General features: G+C 45.1%; 1 protein-coding gene across 5 annotated transcripts; it reads right to left on the bottom strand.

Annotated features, from left to right (window-relative positions):
* Positions 1 to 831: 831 nt before the first annotated feature.
* On the bottom strand, positions 832 to 18,568 carry Znf445 (zinc finger protein 445). Of its 5 annotated transcripts, none has more exons than XM_027415488.2 (8): positions 18,318 to 18,568; positions 14,624 to 14,753; positions 12,607 to 13,182; positions 7,358 to 7,517; positions 6,970 to 7,028; positions 6,599 to 6,707; positions 5,427 to 5,537; positions 832 to 4,675 (listed from the first exon to the last, which is right to left on the bottom strand). In XM_027415488.2, exons 3-8 carry the CDS (start codon positions 13,021 to 13,023, stop codon positions 2,589 to 2,591), a joined length of 2,943 nt encoding a protein of 980 aa, XP_027271289.1. In that variant the 5' UTR covers positions 13,024 to 13,182; positions 14,624 to 14,753; positions 18,318 to 18,568; the 3' UTR covers positions 832 to 2,588. The 5 variants fall into 5 exon arrangements, with proteins under 5 accessions (XP_027271289.1, XP_027271286.1, XP_027271284.1 ...); XM_027415485.2 differs by having other exon boundaries at positions 6,599 to 6,725; positions 18,405 to 18,566; XM_027415483.2 differs by having other exon boundaries at positions 6,599 to 6,725; positions 18,318 to 18,566.
* Positions 18,569 to 19,508: the final 940 nt, after the last annotated feature.

Raw genomic sequence — 19,508 nt, forward strand, 5'->3', positions numbered from 1 at the left:
CCGCACGGGTCAAGTTTGGCTTAAGCAACAAGAGAGGGAAGTGACTCCACTATGATGGCTGCAGAGTGAAAGCTCTGCAAAAACCAAGGGTTGCACAGGTGGGACTTCCCTCCTCCCACATGTGCTATGAAGTTAGAGCCCGGACTTCCTTCCCAGCTTGCCCAGCTGTGAGGTAAAGGTCTCCTCATCTGGGTAGTCTGCTGGAGTTGGTATGGGTTTTGGCTTTTCAATCGACACTGGGTGATAACAATTTTGCCATCTTTAGCAGTGTTAACTTAGAAGACCTGATACCTGGCACAGAAATACTCACTTTTTCCCCACCTACGAGGAAAGTTGGACGGCTAACAAACATCATTGTCCCAATTCCCATGTCATCAACGGAACTGTCTATATTTTTCCTAGTTTCAATAGAGGAATTGAAAACAGCTCACAATCTCATAATTTAAGAGATGGTACCGAGACACGGAAAACACTGGTTTTCTTCAGACTGGCACTGCAGTGTACATTGTCACACTGCAGCTGTTTCGCCATTCTGTCACCAACAGCCATTTTTTGTTGCTCCAACTTTAGCAGATAAAAATATTGAAAATTTAAGAGATGAAGTGGACCAGGTGTGGTGGCACTCGCCTTTAATCCCAGCACTCCAGGGACAGGGGCGGTGGATCTCTGGCCTACATAGTGAGTTCCAAGACAGCCAGAGACCCTATCCCATAAAAAGGGGCACCCTCACCCCTGGCAGTGATAGAAGGTAGACCATCTAAGTAGCAGCACTGCGAGTGAGTGGCAGAGCTGGGACTTCTGTATAATAATCATTATATAGATATCAGAGGCCATGGTTAATTTTCTTTTATTTTGACATATTTTAACAGTTGAAAGAATCCAACATAGTATCCTGTTAAATCATAACTTTAGGATGTATTTGTATCAACTTTTAGGAACACAAGTGACCCCCATATATTCATTATGATCTCACCTCATCCCCAAATACAGCGGAGCAGTGGTTAGTACGCATCATTCCATTTCATAATTTTACACTCTTATTTCATGTCTTTTGAATTACGCAAATTATACAGCAGGAATGTTTACACAACAGACACTAGTCTCAATGTTACACATGCATTTCAATACTGTCCCCCCACCACCCTATGAGTTAATACTCCATCCCACTTAAATAATAAAACCCAAACCAAAGTGATGTGCCCACTTTCAATATGCTTTAATATCATTTAAACAGTATATTACATACAGCTTCTGCAACTCAAGTGTAGTTTTCTGAATTGGAGGATATTATTCTTCGTAGTCATTGTTTTGTTCTTGTTGTTTTGAGACAGGATCTTGTTCTTTATCCTCAAGTGCTTTGAACTTTTGGTCCTCTTGCATCAGCATCCCACATTAGGATTACAGATATACCCACACACTGAGTTTCAAATTCTTTCCAAAGTACCAAAGAAATACCTTCTGCTCTGCACTGCCCTGCTGACGGCAAATGGGATTCTGCCAGTCCCACCATCTAAACCCTGCTGCAGTGAGCTGACTCATGCTCATCATTCTTCACATTAATCCCAGAAGGAGAAGCTCACTGGATAAACTCACAATTTCCTAAGACTTTCCAAGCTGCCCGACAATCTGTCTTAATTTCCACTTACAAAGGAGTCTGAATCCCAGTTGTTCCACCCATTTCACACTTGAGTTTTCAAAACCTAACTTTTGTAAGAGATTGCTAAGACAGCCCATATGGCCTCTTCTCTGCACATTGGTCTGACAGTCTTCAGTTAGGACGGAACTGACCACAATGACCAGGTGAACAAGATGTCATCTGACATCCACTCAGCCCATCTGTCTCTCCCCATCCACAACTTCAGTTCCTTAAGCAGTGGAAAGACCATGTCGACTGAAGCCTGAGCTTCCCACACCAAGTTCAAGATTAGACACCGTTGCCAAGACAATCAGAAGCTGTCATCCAGTACTGTACTGCTCAAAACTGTCCGTAGCTGGGCTCCTACCCAGCAATTGTGCACTTTGGAGTATGACTTTCATCCAGTGCTTGACTCAAGCCGTTTTAAAAGTATCCCCAACGCATCTGATCAAGGCTCACTTAAAATAAAGCTCCACCCCTGACCTGGCAGAACTAGATACCTTCAGAGAGGCAATTTTAAAATAAAGACTTTTAACACTCATACTATTTTTTGAATGCATTTCTTACTTAAGAGTAGTTTGCTTCCAGGTATGTCTGTGAACCATGTGTATGTCTGGTGCATGCAGAAGTCAGGACAGAGCAGACACATCTCACTAGACCACAGAGACACACTTTCTAGCCACAGCAAGAGTTACACAGGGAGACCTGGCTGTCACTCTTGGCTACAACTAAGGGCCACGCTATTTGTAAGGCCCCCAGAAGACAATGGTCTCCAGCGTCACTTTTCAACAGGTAGACTGAGGAGTCCCTGAGTTTTTAAAGGTTCCACACCAAGAACCCCCAAAACAGAAGGGGGCCAGACCTTTGCAAAGGTTTTCCCAATGCCTACAAGTTCTCTAGAAATATAACCAGGAACTATACCCCAGCCCCCACTGTCATCAGAGACCCCATTTTAATTAACATGGTTTTTCATATGGCGAGTCAAATTGGAAGACCACCTGAAGGTCTTCCCGCACACTTTGCATTTGAAGGGCCTCTCTCTGGTATGAAATCTCCTGTGGCTAATGAGATGTGAATGCTTGCCAAACGTTTTCTCACAAATATTGCATTTGTGGCAGCCTTTCTTAGTGGGTACTTTCTGGAGTGCAATGAACCTGGAACTCTTGTCAGAAGGGTTCTCACGCCCTTTATGGGGCTTCTTTCCACTCAGCTTTAATTCCTGAGCATTTAATCTTGCATTCCAACAGGAAGATAAGCCAGGATTATCTGAATGCAGGCTACGTTCCAACTGCACTATTCTGCTGTTTTCTCTCTGGTCAACAGAACGAGCATGTATCCCAACGAGATCTTTACCACGCCACCGAGATTGAAAAGGCCTCTCTGTAGCATGGATCCTCTGATGATTAACAAGACGATAGTTTCTGTCAAAAGATTTTTCACACAGGTTGCACTTAAAGCGTTTCTCTCCACTGTGTATTCCCTTATGATCTAAAAGGCTTCTTTTACGTGTAAAGGTTTTCCCACATTCTTGACACCAAAAGGGCTTCTTCTGACCAGTGAGGATTTTTGATTCTAGCTTTGAAGTCTCTCTATTTTCATGGTAATCACACTGCTGTTGCAAAGAGTGTTTCCTCTCATGTCGGGAGAGATTGGAACTCCATCGGAAGGCTTTCCCACACTCCTTGCACTGATAGGGCTTCTCTCTAGTGTGAACTCTCAGATGAATGAGAAGGAATGAGCGAATTCGGAACATTCTGCCACAGTATTTACATTTGTAAGGCTCTTTTGCATTGTGACTGCTCTGAGGAATGTGAAACACTGTGCTCTGGCTAGCAGGATTTCTTTCCATAGCATGATTCTCCATGTGAATAATACAAGCTGACCTATAGGTAAATGTTTCCCCACACTCAGTACATTGGTATGCTTTCTGCCTCTTTCGAATCCTCCGGCGTTCAATGAGTGGTTTCTTTTTCGTAAAAGTTTTCCCACAATCCTGAGACTGATTACTATTCTGCTTGGATTCTTCTCGACACTTCTCTTGTTTACGGAACTCTTGTTCCAGGTGTGATCTCTTATGACGAGAAAAGTTTGACTGCCACCGAAACGTTTTCCTACATCTGGTACATTTGTAAGGTTTCTCCTTTGTGTGGATCCTTTGGTGTTCAAGAACATAGGACTTACAGCTGAAGGATTTCCCACAATGCCTGCAGTTCAATTGTTTCTCCTCATCCTTGTTTGTCAAATGATTGCGATCCAAGCTGCATGTGAGAGCTTCTTTGTACTGACTGGACTCAGATGTCTTTTTAGTATGGGTCTCCTGGTGCAGGCGGCAGGCTGACAGACGTTGGAAAGCTTTCCCACATGAATTGCATTTATAAGGTTTCACTCCAGTGTGGATTTTCTCATGTCGCACACAGTTTGAACGCCACTTGAAGGCTTTCTCACACACCCTGCACTTAAACAGTTTATGTTCAAAATGGCATCTCTGATGATCTTCAAGATGGGAACGTTTACTAAAGGTCTTCCCACAATCAGGGCATCTGTACACCCTCATGGCATGAGTACTGTGCTCCTGTTGGTGATGAGAGCTAAGGATGAAGCCCTTCTTGTCTGTGTCCTCGCTCTCTGTTAGTCTCATACGAATACTCTGATGGACACCAAATCTCTCAACTGTATCTCTCAGCCCACATTTCCTGTTATAATGGTGTGATCTTCTTCTGAAGCGTCTATCAAGGCCTTGTTTAAAGGGTTGCTTTTTCTTAGAAACACTCACACACTGAACATGTTTTGCATCAAGAGCATCACTGCTGCCCAGTCCTTCAGAGTCTTCTGTCTTATTACTGATGTCAGCTCCTTTCACTCGTATGGGGCTTCCACAGGGCTTCTGTGGCCCATTCTTCTGTTCAGAAGATTCCTTGAGCCCTGTTCCCTCAGAAACAATTGTCTCAGGACATACTGATGGCAGAGAAATGGTTTCTGTGTACTCTGAGGGGTCCTGTTTCAGGATGAACTTGTGTGACTTAATTTGGGGCTTACCTCCTGGAGGGGGAAAAAAAAAATCAAAAAACAAACAAAAAAGAAAAAAAAATGTATCTCCCCACCCCCCATACTTGCAACTAATGAAGGTAACAAGAAGCTATAAAATATGGTTTGTGTTAGCAAGAATTTTGCCTGTCATCACCTTTTTCCAAGAGTCAAGATTATGGCAAAACCATGAAAATTATCTCAAATAACAGGAAAGGGAAGAGGAAGGGCCAGATATAGCGGGCAGAGAGACACAGAAATCAAATCCAGGAGGGCAATAAAAAGAGCCAAGGAAGAATATTACTAGCAAGCCAGTAGAGAAAAATCATGGCACAGGACCACCGGACAAAAGCTCCCAAAGCCGAGATTCAAGACTCTAAGAAAGGCCTGACCCAAAGAACTGGATATCAAGCCCATCATAGAAAGAAGAATCAAACAGTGAAGAACCAGAATGGGATGGATGCTCCTAAGAATAATGCAGGATGAGTACAGGTAATGCAGGAGTTGACGCAGACTCAGAAATAAGAAACATCGTAAGTGAGTGGAAAAGAGAACAGAGAAGCCCTGTAACAAGCAAGAACTCATACTGAGATGCTAGGAAAGGGACAAGGCTGGAAAGAAATGGCCTACCATAGGCCAAGCACCCCTTAGTAACTCCCAGCCAATAATGGAGCATGTCCGTCCCTAGTGATGTATTTCACCATATGAAAGAAAAGAGTCAATTTAAGAGGGGCAGGACATGATGGGTTTTATAGAACTCACTCACCTTCAGGGGCAGTATCTGAATCCCTCTTAGGCTGAACTTTGCAGATATTCACGGCCCGTGGCTTCCTTGCTTCCAACCAAGATATCAGAGCAGGTTTGGGAAATGACCCCACTGCGGGAAAGAAGGGAATTAATTCGATGGGAAGGAAGACAGGCCACATACAAGAGGAGGGAAGACCCGGAAAACAAATGGAAGAAGCTAGGACACGATGCCTGGCCAGTCATTTCTGATAGTTCTAAGCCAGTGGTTCTCAACCTTCCTGATGCTGTGACTCTTTAATACAGTTCCTCATGTTGTGGTGACCTTCAGCCATAACATTGTTTTCACTGCTACTTCATAACTATAATTTTGCTACCGTTATGAATCGTGACGAAAATATTTTTGGAGAGAGAGGTTTACCCACAGGTTGAGAACTGCTGCCCTATGCAGAGAGAAAAGAGGCTGAAAAAGGTCACAGGGGCTTCAGGGATTCTCCAAAGGAAGGGACTGGAAAGATGCCTCATCAGTTAAAGGGCACTGGCTGCTCATCCAAAGGGCCTGGTTTAGTTCCCAGCATCCACGTGGTGGCTCACAACCATCTCTAACTCCAGTTCCTATAGGGATCTGAGTCACTCTTGTGACTTTCATGAGCACAACATGCAGGTGGCATAAGAACAAAACACCTGTACACATATAATAAAAATAAATCAAACAACAGTAAGTATTCTCCAAAGGTGAGAAGTATACGACTACTCAGCTGGCTGTATCAGTTAACCATGTTTAAATGCTTAGATCGACCTGGAACTTACAACAGTCTCAGTCTTTTCAATAAGCCCACATGACAGACACTGCAATTTCCATTATTCAAGAGGGATAGTTTACTAATGGATTAAGTAATAAGGTTGGTGGTTAAGAGCCAAATCTAAGGCTAGATCCCTTTCTACTCGTTATAAAAGACCAGTGAAGATGGCTCAGTGAGTTAAGGCACTGCTGCCAAGCTTAGCCTCAGTTTGACTCACAGGACCCACATGGTGGAAAGGACAGAAGCTACTCTCACTAGTTCTCTTCTGACCACATGAGCTGTGGCATGCAAGCAGCTAAAAGCATACACATCCATGCACACAAATGAATTTCTTTTTTAATAATTAAAAAAAGGGCAAAAGTGAAGGTTGCTAGGGATGCTAAAGACTTACCAACAGAAACCACATTCCCATAATTTTCCAGCATAACATCCCGATAAAGTTTGCGCTGAGCTGAGTCCAAATACCCCCACTCTTCCTTCGAGAAGGTCACCGTCACATCCTGGAAAGTCAAAGCTTCCTGAAAAAAACCATGACTTAGAGCTGATCATGGGCTGACAGAGTTAATTAATACCAGATAAATCTGGCAAAGGTGAAAGACTATCACCCAGCAGAAAGCTCTGGTGTCTGAATATGAAGTCAAGACAACCCAGGATGAAGAAAGCTGCATTACCCATACAGCAGCAATGCTTGAGACACCAAGAAAGAGCCAAAGCCACCTGGCTCACCTAGAGCTGGGTTACCAAAGGCTTTCTGGTCGTTACCTGGTATCCTGTGCTCTCTTCTGTCTGGAAATGGGTAGGCACTGAGACAGTAGGAGAATCTGAAGGAGAAAACAACTATGAGAGAGTTGTCAAGCTGTAGACACCCAAGAAGCCCACTCTCCTCACTCCTAGAGGACTCCTGGACCTACAAGCAGACAGACTGCAATTCAAGATGCACAGACCTGTCCTCAGTGTCTGTCGGGAAGGGAAAAGGGAGGGAGAGTGGAGGGGCAATGGAAGAAGCCAACCGGACATGAACCCGAGAGGCATTCAAGAGAGCATGGTACTAGGTGACAAAAGATTCTTGTGAGGTAATAGACGGTAACAAAACAACAGTAACGGAAACACAGGAGGTATAACATAAAGCTACAGTCTAGGCAGTGAGTACCATCTTGCCCAGGCAGGAAGTTACAAACGCCTATTTTATGTGGAGGCTCCAGATGGTCCTTTGGAGCAGAACTGTTCTTGCGAGGGGACCATATCTGTGCAGACTGCAGAGCTCCGGTGCCTATCCAATGCACATCAGGGTTCTGAGAAAGGCATGGGTCCTGCCAACAAGAAAACAGTATGAGGACATTCCAATAGGTTTCAGAAAGCACACTCAGGCCCTTTCATCATTTCCTGTCAGAAGGGACCCAAAGAGAAAGACAACAGAGAAACCTCTCACTCCACAACTTCCCTCCACCAGGGAGAGACCGTGAGGTTCCCACTTAATAGGATGCATTTGGCAAGTCAGTAATAGAAATCCTCAGTGAAATGCCACAGTGAAACCTGTCCATCGCTGCCTATCTGACCCCTGGCCTAGAGACAAGAAATGAAGGGAGTAAGAATGAACAATGGTGTACAGTAGAGATCCAGACAAGTATACTGAAATGTACAGTGCCTCGGAGAAGGCTAGCTTTCACACTGTAAACCTGACAAAACAGTTACCACCATTAGAAAGACAATGTTAATTTTGCAAAGAGGGCTTTGCTCTTATACTTCAAGCAACTCTGTCTCTGAGACAAGGCTTTCCGTAACGTATAAGTGAGTACAGAAGGCTGGCTCCAGGTAATGAAATTAGCACAGTCTTCCTGGCACAATGGCTGATACTTTTCTTCACAGATGTGAACAAGCCTTAGATTGAGGCCACTGAACAACAGAGGACAAAGACTAAAACCTTACATCTTGCCCTAAATGAGCTAATCATAACCAAGCCATGCTCTTCTTACATCATTTTATAAATTACTATCAGGTCCCTCTGAACAGCCATATTGTTTTTGGTAAAAATGGCAAATGCACTTTCAAATTTTTAAAAAGACAGAAATGTTTTCTGTTTTAATAAGCATTACTTATGTTGATTTATTAAACCATTTACTACTTGTAGACTATGATCGAGGGTTACTTGATTTAATTTTTGTAATACACTTGAGAGAAACCAGAAACATTAGTAATTTTCAATGCATGAATTATGCATATAGACTCATGTTTTATTTAAAATTGAAAGCCTAAAAAATGATAAATATTTTTTTAAAAAAACTCAAAAGGAGCCAGATGTGGTGACACACACCTCTAATCACAGCACTCAGGAGGCAAAAGCAAGAACTCAGTGAGTTGAATGCCAACCTAGTCTACAGAGTTCCAGGACAGCCAGGGATATGTAAAGACCCTGTCTCAAAACCAAACAAATAAACAAAAAACTCAAAAGGCAAAGACCAGTTTCCTGAGTGCAAAGGGAACAAGAAGAATACAGACAGCAACCTAGCTGATAGCACTTTGCTGACAGGCCTGGACACGGTCAGTTCTGCTTCTTTGCACTAGGAATTAGGGCTAAGCACATTGTAAAGCCCTCAAACAGATACTGAACAAATCCTCTTGATCAGATAACTTTTGGATTTCTTTCTCAATATGCTGAGGTACTGAAAGATTGACTATGGTATCTCCGATGAAATTTTTCTTACGAAGTGCCAGTATCAAAAAACAAAACAAAGCAACAACAACAAAAACCAACAATCCCAGGAAGAAAAACAACTCAAGGATAAAGTTCATACACTTAAAAGTTTAGTCACCTCAGAGTGGCACTATCTGAAAGGATTAAAAGGATAAGTTCGGTACTGGGGGTGGGCTTTGAGGTTTCAAAAGCCCACACCAGGCTCTACCTATGGATCAGGATGCAGCTCTCTAGCGCCATGTCTGCCTGCCTGCTGCCATGCTACCCACTGTGGTGATAATGTACTAAACCCTGGAAACTGTAAGCAAGCTCCCAATTAAACACTTTATTTTATAAGAGCTGCCTTGGTCATGGTACCTCTTCAACAGCAATAGAATAGTGACTAGACAGGCTCTTTGCAAAAATCAGTGTGACTGCCATTTTTGCTAGTCATATATTTTGGCTCTTGTAACTACCTGTTTAGCAAAAAGACCTGGGGATCTTCCAGCCAAGGTGTAGTTTTCATGCTCAAATACAAACCCTGAGAAAGGCTCGGAATTACACTTGGGTCCCAAATACCCACGTGTGGTCACCAGCCAGCTCAAAGACTTTCAAGTGATCACAAACTGTGATCTTCCCTGGGGGGTGGAGGCAGGAAGTCCACAACAGTATGTCTAAGAATATTAGGCTATACAATAAAGCTTAAAATTGAGGTCTTCCAATTTCCTAGCCCAGGGATGCCCATCCAGTCCTTGAGCCAACCCCCCAAAACCCTCTGAAAAGGAAACATATTACTACATGCAGACTGCTCTTTTGTGTTCTTCCATTCAGATTTCAAGATTACTGACTCCTTTCGGTCCCCGCTTCTGCCCCTACCACTATACAAGGCTATGGTTAGTCTTGAACCAAATCAGCTCCTTCTACAGTAGCATGCCTGCCTGCACGCCACCATGCTTTCCATCATGACCATGATAATGGACTAAACCCCTAAAAAGGTAAGTCAGCCCTAATTAAATGTTTTTCTTTATAGGAGTTGACATGGTCATGGTGTCTCTTCATACCAACAGAAACTTTTCTAAGACAGGGAGTGGTTATCAGGGAGTGGTGGTATTACTGTGAAAGGCAGGGAACCATGCTTTTGTTTGGAGGAATGTGGATTTGGAGACTTTGAGTGGTGTTTAATGGGCCATACTAGTAGAAGAATGGTGGTGTTGATGGTGATTTCAACAGTGGTGCCTATGTAAAGAGGTTTCAGAGTGAAGGGACCGGCTCCCCATTTCGGCAGCCATAACAGCTTGTCTGACCTTGTTTTAGTCACTAAGGTCAGATGCCTGCACCTGTCGGCAGCCATAACAGCTGAACACATGCTTGTTTGACCTTGTCCTAGTCACTAGAAAGTCTGATCCCTGCCTCGTGGCAAGGAACCAATCAGAAATTAGCTGATGGCGCTATGCTTTACTGCACTGGGTGTGCTTTACGGATAAGTGCACAGCAATGATGCTCAGAGCATAGCAACCACCCTGGGAGGGCCTATGGGCCATAACAACCAGTTGGCCAATCAACACAGAGCAAGCCCTCCAAGCATGAAGGCACACCAATCCTGAGCCTGTGCGTACCCCTAGATACTCCCCTTACGCTGCCCTATAAGATCTCTACGCAGCCCCTAGGAGCTGTCTTTGCTAGCCATCCGCCATGGAGGGTGGGTGAAAGACCCGAGCTAACATGGGGTTAGCTCGTTAAAAAACAATAAAGCCTCATGCAGTTTGCAGCAAGCTCTTGAATCTGCCTGGTGATTGGGGTGACCACCGTCGTGGCCTGGGACCCCAGATACCTGAGTTTTTCTGGGGTTCTAACAAGAGGAGATAATTTTAGTATGTTGCCTAGAGATTGTTTGTAGGCATCTGGTCTGTGGACCTGAAACGGTGGCCACTTTGGGTGTGGCTTCAGGCCGATGGAAGCGGAAAGAGAGGAGCTTGAGGCATGGCTTTCCTTTGCATGCTCTTTCTGGTGGGTCAGCAGACCTGGTAGGGAGAGCAGGGAAACGCGCTGGTGGTTCTGCATTTTTCTGTGTATTTGTCCCCAATAAATACCCATTTATCATTTATCTTGGGTCTAGTGATATAATTATATCCTCTCGCCTTCAATTGTTCTTGTGATATTTTGGCAAAGAATGTGGCTGGGTTTTGCCCTTGTCCAAAAAGTTTGCCTGAGGCTAAACAAGAGTTTTGGATTAATTCATTTGGCAGAGGAATCTCAAAACAGCCTTGTATTGATTCTGTCCTGTGGTTATTAGTGTTCACTCCTATGAAGATCTATAATGAGAAGGAGCAAGCTGAGCAAGGAAACAATACAAAACGTACAGTTCAAGGAGAAAAGGGACACCAGGTAACCATCGAAACAGAAAGCTGATGAAGATGTATTTGAATGAGGGGGCCATGTTCCAGCCCCAGTGAGCAGCAGAACTTGGCAGCTTCAGCCACATGGTTCTGGGTTTAGAGTCAAGGATAGAAGAAAAGGGTTATGGAATCTCCATCAACAACTAAGGAAAACTACTGAGGCCAGGCATGTGCCAAGGGTATCCCTGAATGGAGGCCTAAAAAGGCCATTATATGAAGCTGTGAGGGTGGCCCTCACGACGTTGGAGATGCCAGAGCCATGGGATCCATGCGAGCAGCTAGCTGCGAGTGGAACCAGCCCGAGAGAAGTGTGTCACAGTCAACAAAGCTGAAAGGAGCTGTAGATTTGCAGTGTTTTGACATCAGACATGGAGAGGCAGTTTGGAGTTTGCCCAGTTGGTTTGCTCCAGTATTTCCTCACTATGCTCCCTTTTAGAATTACACTGTACATCCTGGTGCCATTATATGTTAAAAGTATGTGATCTGGTTTTTTATTTTATAGGGCACTACAGTTAAGAGACTGCATGAGTCTCAGAAGAGACTTTGAACTTGTAAACAAGTTTGAAATTGTCAAAGACTATAGGAACTTTCGAAGTCGGACTCAATGCATTCTGTATGGCTACCAGCCTAGGGGAGCCAGGGAATGGAGTGTGGTCATTGAATAAAAATGCAACTGTTACGAGATGTAGTGTTATCAGAATAGAAATGGCACTGTATGCCACTGTCACTTTCTGCTCCTTCAGCAGCACCGTGTCTGCCTGCACAACACCATGCTCTGCCATGGCCACGATGATGGACTAAACTTACTAAACTTCTGAAATTGTAAGCCACCCCCAAATAAATGTTTTTCTTTGTAAGTGTTGACACGGTTCATGGTGTCTCTCTACAGCAACAGAAACCCTAACTAAGACAGACATGGAGCTGGACTTTCTATAATATAAACCACTGTATCCATAAGCTAATTTTATGATTTTTGTCTTTTTTCAAGACAGGGTTTCTCTGTGTTAACAGCCCTGGATGTCCTGGAACTCACTCTGTAGACTGCCCTCAAACTCAGAGAGCCGCCTGCCTCTGCCTCCCAAGTGCTGGGATTAAAGACATGCACCACCACTGCCTAGCTCCATAAGGTAATTTTATTAATGATTTATTAATACCTGCTGATCCTATTCTAGAGGTGGTCTTCTTGTGTAAAGCATAAAGAGCTCCTTGCTGAATGGTTCACAATCAGAGTCCCATTCTCAAATGCTCAGATGTTAAGAGAACTAACAAGGGGAAGCTTTCGTACATTTCTCATCTCTGAAAGGGCAGGCAGAACTTATGTGTGTCACCTACCTTCAGTGGTATTCCATGATGATCCCTCTGCAACTCTTCCAGCAGAGCCACCACCTCCGCGCCACTCTCAGGGCAGTGCAGCTGTACCCACATGCGCAGCTCCGCAGGCAGGATGCTCAGGAGCTGCTCCAGCACCAGCAGCTCCATCATCTGTGCTTTGGAAAGAACATCAGGCCTCATCCACCAGCGGCAGAGCTCCTGGAGCCGCCTCAGAGTTTCCAGGGGCCCAGAAGACTCATGGTAGCGAAGCTGCCTAAAGAGCTGACGGAATAGCTCCTGGCCAGGGCGGTTAAGTGTCTGTGGCCGGGGCGTCCGAACCAAAGTATAGCCATCTTCCTCCTCTTCTTTCTTTACTGTACGAAGGTGTTCCCTGGAAGCCTGAGCTGAATGGGCAGCGTAACACCTGCCTGGAGGCATTGCTCTTGTCAGGGTCACCCAGATAAACACAAAACACGTCTGCTGCTTTTACTGAATCACTGCTGCATCCTTGGGAGTATCTTCTCAGCATGGTAGCGCACAATGTTATTTGCAAAGTCATCAGAAGTCACTGGTAAGAGACTGAAATAGCCAACATTCCTGTTCAGAAGAAAACAGATAAGAAAATGGTACCCATAGTGCATGATGCAGCTAAGTCCTATAGGTGGGGAATGTAGGGGAAAGGGGGCTAGCCAAAGAAACACACCCTGAGCAGAACCCAAGAAATGCACCTTGACGCTGAAACCAGTGCCAAAGAAATACACTTTGTCCCTGGAATCAGAGCCAGTGAAAGAAATACACCCTGGCTCTAAAACTAGAGCCAAAAGGCTAAAAAGGACCAGTGAAAGAAACACATTTTGGCCCTGAAACCAGAGCCAAATCTGACCTTAAACTAGTGCAGAAAACTAACCAATCCCTGAGCAGGAGATCTAGCCATCCTAAACTCAGGGATTGAAATCTGACCAACCAGTTCCCACCCTAGAAAAACTCCGGCTCCTAAGAATCCCTATCCTATATAAACCCTGTGTCTGCTCAGCTTGTGGCTGTTTGGGCTGCCCAGCTGTCCTCTGCCACCCTGGCAGAGGGCAGCCACTGTCCTGGATTCTTCCCTCCCAATAAATCTCGAGTGAGGTTTGGGTGAGACCTTCTTTCGCTGGAGCACAGAGGACCCTGAGCAGAACAGATCAGGGCTGTAACACTTTTAGACCTGGCAACCCTCCCCATGCTAAGCAGAGTTGTTACACTCCACTCTCTGGGGGACTGGAGTAGAATTTTAACAACTTCTCGGAGAAACCCTCTCCTACAGGAGCAGAGCTGATACACTGGGGAAGCCTTTCCCTCAAGCAGGGCTGTGAGCTGTTATGCTTACTGTGACCTGTGGTATTCCTTGGCTCCCGAGTGCCAGAATACCTTTCCGTCCAAGCTCGAGCTGTAACACTCAGTATTATTTGGCGGGTGCCATAATCCATCCAAGCCATTGAAATGCTTATAGGGATCATTTGTGAGCCATCACATCTCATCTCACACGTGTGAGAAGACATGTGCGTGAGTACATACACAGACTGAGACCTAGGGCGGAAAGCTAATAAAGTATCCCTGAATACAGTTAAGATACGCATAAGGCTCGAAAACACAAGGGGCTGACAAAAGAATCTAAATAAGTAGACGGGCACACCACACCTACACTCATGTACTGGAGACATGGCATGAAAAGCTATCAATTCTCACACTGATATTTGGTTCAATTTGTAGCAAAATCTCAGGAAGATGGGAGGGAGAGGAGGTGGGGTCATATCCCAGTAGTAGAGCAATCGTCTAGCGTGTACAAGTCCCTGGATTCAGTCCCCAGAACCACTGGGAGAAAAAGAGAAAAGATGTCACCATGATACTACAATTTATCCTGAAAGGCAAAGGGACTGGATTAGCTAAAAAAAAATTACTTTGAAAACCAAAGTAGAAGAAATAGATATACCTGAATTCATTACATTTTTATTTTGTGTGTCTGGGTGCTTATGTATGCAGAGGCTGGAGGACTACTTACAGGAGTCCATACTCGCTATCCTATGGGTTCCAAGGACCAAACTCAGGAGCCTTTACCCACTAAGTCATCTCGTCAGCCCAGTCTACTTGATTTCAAGATTTATAGCTTCAGGAAGCAAGCCAATGTGGTACTGGAACAAACACAGAGATTAATGGAAAGTAAGCATATATGGAAATAGAACAGACAACAGCCACAAAAAAAAAAAAAAAAAAAAAAAGGAAAAATCAAGCTTGTGAATTCACATACTATACTATAGTTTTGCTCTTTAGTGTCTTCCTTCTTCCTGTTTTTGAGACAGCATTTTGCTATATGCCTTAACTGGCCTCAAATTAATGATTGTCCTGCCTCAGTACCCAAGTGTACACTTTGTTTTTGTTTTTTTAAGTTTTTCGAGACAGGGTTTCTCTGTGTAACTCCCTAGCTGTCCTGGAACTAGCTCTGTAGACCAGAGATCCGCCTGCCTCTGCCTCCCACATACTGGGACTAAAGGCTTGAGCCACCACCACCCGGCCTCAGTTTGGATTGTAATGTCCTCCTCAGGCCTATATACTGAAGGCTTGGTCCTAGCCTATAATGCTACTGGAAGGCAGAGCCTTCATGGACTGTTTTAGTTACATGTTTAAAATTCTTCACATAATATTGATATTGATGTAACAATGTTATGTGGTAAAATTACATGGGACTGGAGAAATGCCTCAGCAGTCAAGAGCATTCAATATGCAATTATGAAGTTCTGACCCCAGCACCTACAAAACAAGCCAAGTGTCATGCAATTGCCTATTAACTCCAGCTCCAAGGGACTGCTCTTCTTTTGGACTCTGAATGTACATGTAAGCATGCATAACCACACATACACATTTGCATACACACACAGAAATAAATCTAGAATAAGATGACGACGAATATCTTCATACCCAGAGTATCCAAAACTCAGGTTCTAAATACCATTCTCCAATAAAAAGTAATCGGGGCTCTGAAGAGATTGACGTCAAGCTGGATACAGAAAATACAAGTGTTTTGCAATATCAGAAATTAGCAAACGACAAAGCTATATACTTACTTAAGCAGAGCAGGAGCAGGTAGCCCAACAGGTAAAAAGTGCTTGCCTCACCATCCCCAGGATCCATGTAAGGTAGAGGGAACTGACTCCACACCCATAAAGACACATCATGCACACCCACACATCCACACACACATTAAATTTTAAAACAAAAGATAATTTAAGCAGGCAAGGCATGACAATGAATGTCTATTATCCCAGTACTTGGGAAGTGGAGGCAGGAAGATAAGGAATTCAAGGCCAGCTTGAATTTTGTTTTGTTTGTCTCAAACAAAACAAAAACAAGGAAGTGGGGTGGGAAGTACACACCAATATAAACTGATCAAATTTTAAAAAACAAGAACAGTCAAGTCAGCATAGTGGCATGCCTGCCTTTAGTCCCATCATTAAGGAGACAGGGGCAGGCAGATCTTTGTGACAACAGAGTAGGTTCCAGGCCAGCCAGGGATAGCTGAGACTGTCTCAAAAGCAACAAAGCAAGGAGAGGGCAATCTTCCTCACAAGGCTTGCCAGTAAGAAATGTACAAGAAAATGAAAAGAAACACAATACTCATTAACATAGGAAAGACGTTAACCAAGAAGTGAATGGTTTTGTTTTGGTTTGGTTTTTACTTTTTGTTGTTGTTGAGACAGGGTTTCTCTGTGTAGCCCTGACTGTCCTGGAACTCTGTAGACCAGGCTGACCTTGAACTCACAGGCTGGCCTCTGTCTTCAGAGTGCTGAGACTAAAGGCCTATGCATCCCCATGGCCCAGCCAGGAAGTGAATAAAGGAGAGCCAACACAGAACTCAAAAAATTTTCCCCCAAAACAGCACAGATCACAGAGTTAAACACAGAAATTCTCAAGTGGTGAAATTTGACAAATGCCAGTAACAAGGACACATCAACCCTACCTAAGAACAAGAAAACATCAGATACAAGAACATTCTAAAATTGCAAATAATGAAATGCTTCAAAAAAAAGTCAAAACCTTGGGGGCTGGAGACATGGCACTGTAGTTAAAATCACTGGCTGCTCCTTCCACAGGACCCACGTGGGAGCTCACCACTGTCTGTAACTACAGGCATAAGGGATCAGACACCCTCTTCTAGCTTCCATAGGCACAAGGCACACACATGGTGATTAGATACACATGTAGACAAAACACTTATACACTAAATTAAATGGTTTTTATCAAGGTCTGAATGGTATGGCTGCTAGAATAAAGCGCATGGGGAACCTTTGCAGATTCCATGGCAGACGAGGATGACCAAGGCAGGGGACAAACACCTCAGGCAGACAGAGCTTAGTGAGAAGTTTTATTAAAAGGGGGGGGGGGGACAAAAGAGGTAAAGAGACACAGAGAGGGGACAAAAGAGAAGAGGGAGACATGAAAAGTCTTGTCTGCCCCAGGGGAACTGCAGGAAAGAAGAGAGTAAATGGGCGGAGGTCTTTTCTTTTAAAGGGGTCCATTGCACCAACGTGCAAACTAGTACTCATGGAACCCTGGGTTGACCAGGGTACTGAGTGCATTCCAGGGGCAGGCCAGCGTAATCCCTGAGTCGTTACAATGGCTATGCTTGGTAATGAGCCTACCAGGTAAAGTTTAGTGTCAAAACCGCAGTTCAGTTGAACCTTAGTTGGATCACAGGAGCCAACACAGCAACCAGCGAAGCCCACAGTTATTCTATCCCCACATGCTCACTGCCCCATGTATACACATGCACTCACACAAAAATAAGTTGCAGGCCAGGTGTGGCGACACACGCCTTTAATCCCAGCACTCAGGAAGCAAAAACAGGAGCATTTCTAGGAGTTGGAGGCCAGTGTGGTCCACATATCACGTTTCAGGCCGGTGGGTATTACCAGCCAGATTCTCCACCCGAGAGAGGCAGGTTAGGGCTTATAAAACCAAAGACCACAATTGCATTATACCAGGGGCAGAGCCGGTGGCACAAGTCTCAAAGTTTCTTTAACATAGGTCTCCAAAGCTTAGCTGATTAGAACAATGACTTCCTGGGGCATGCCTGGTCAAGAATGAAACTCAGCACGGCTGCGGAGCAGTTAAGAGGAAGCTCACAAAATGGAGTCAGCGAAAGCAAAATGGGGTTCCCATCAGTTCCTTTCCATCTTCTCCATCATTTTTTCTCTCAAGCAGCTCTGGCGCCGCAAAATGCTTATATAAACTAATAACTAATGGATACCAGAAGCCACAGAAAATTTGGGGCTGGGGCTTGTGAGCACTTTTTTTTCCTCAAGGGCGTATCAAAGCTTAATTTCAAACGCGTCCTTCCCGGCTTATAAAACGTTATCCTTTTTATTTATTTATTTATTTATTTATTTTACTTTAATAATTGGGAGAAAGGGTCATTAAATCGCCCAGGTTCCCGGTCTTAAAATGCCTCAGCATCCTCAGAAGCAGGGCAAGAGTCTGTGACCCGAGCCACAGGCCAAGCCGTCGAGCATCCTATCTCAGACACCGTAGAAGGGCCTTTTCCTGCTCTGTTCTGTTGTTTTTAACCGACCCGCACGGCTAGGCGCGGGCCGACGCGCTGAGTTTCTGCTAACAAGTCCGGAGCCCGTCACAATGGCGGAGGCCGGACTCTGAGGGACCCAGGCTGCTGGGCGGCACCGCTCCAAGCGCCGAGAACCCACCTGGGCCGCGGCATCTCCTCGGGGTCAGGACACCGCACACCGTGCCCCGCCGCTCGGGGTGGTGCACCCGCTCTCCCGGCCGCTTACCAACGGACGCCGGAACCTTCACGTTACTCCCCGGATGGCGGCGGTGCGGGTGCACTTGTGGGTCCACTTCGCCGTGGCCTCTCTAGGACAGCGGAAGTATGCCTTCTGGGGACTCTCTAGCAAAGCCGGAGGAATGCCATCTCAGCTGCTCTCTGCCCGGATCCGCCCTGGCTGCCCTGGCAAGGCTCAGCTCGCGCTCCTGGCTAGGCGAGGTGGCTGGCGTGCTTCCTGTGTCTCGCCCTCTGTCGGCGGATAAGAGCTTTATCTGGAAGAGGAAGTGTGTCCTGGAGGCGCTGTTGAGGAGGAGCTTTTCTCTTCCTTTGTATTGAATAAACCATCTCAGCCTGGCTGAAAGACCCTCAGATTGAGGAATCTCCAACCTGGACGGACGCCCAAGAACTCAATGTCCAGTCCAGTTGGTGCAACACGCAAGAGGCTTTAATGAATGGTGAACGTTTGTACAAATGGGCCTCCTCAGCACGCAGGCTAGAGAGAAACCCAGATCTCCAGGCACAGGCGTTTTTTAAAGGCAAAAACCACAAGCTGAGGGAGGGCTGCGACCCTCTGACCGTTGAGTATGTGACCAGGGTCATGGGTTCCTGGGAGGCCCTTTGTCTTGAGGGGAGGGCTGGGAATCAGATGGCCTCCTGACCCACCGGTAGTAAAACCCTGAGACCTCACGATGCGCTAATCAATCTTGCCTAAGCAAATGACGGTTGCTGACCCTTTGTTTCACAAGGATCCTGCTTTTCAGCTTCTGACGCAGCGGTCAGTCAGGTAATCTGTCGGGTTTCTCCATGATCTTCCCTGGAGGTCTGTGGTCATCTGAAACATTTGGAATTTAACTATGTATGGCCCTCTAAGAGTGGAGTTGCTGAACTACATACCGGCCTTATTTCGCTTCTTCTGTTAATTTTTAGTCTTTTAGGCAGACCGTTGGCAGAAACTGAAGGACTCTTTTAACAGGCCCAAGCGTGGCAAACCTGGCTCTGGCAGGTCTTGCCCAACCCACTCTTTCTCCCTTGCTAAACCGATAGGTTCCCTTTTTAGGCACTTCCACATTCCTGAAGCTAGCCAACAAGGTCGCTTGCCTTGTGTGTTTTC

This window comes from Cricetulus griseus, chromosome 4 (assembly GCF_003668045.3).
Source record: "Cricetulus griseus strain 17A/GY chromosome 4, alternate assembly CriGri-PICRH-1.0, whole genome shotgun sequence".
Classification (NCBI taxonomy): Eukaryota; Metazoa; Chordata; class Mammalia; order Rodentia; family Cricetidae; genus Cricetulus; species Cricetulus griseus.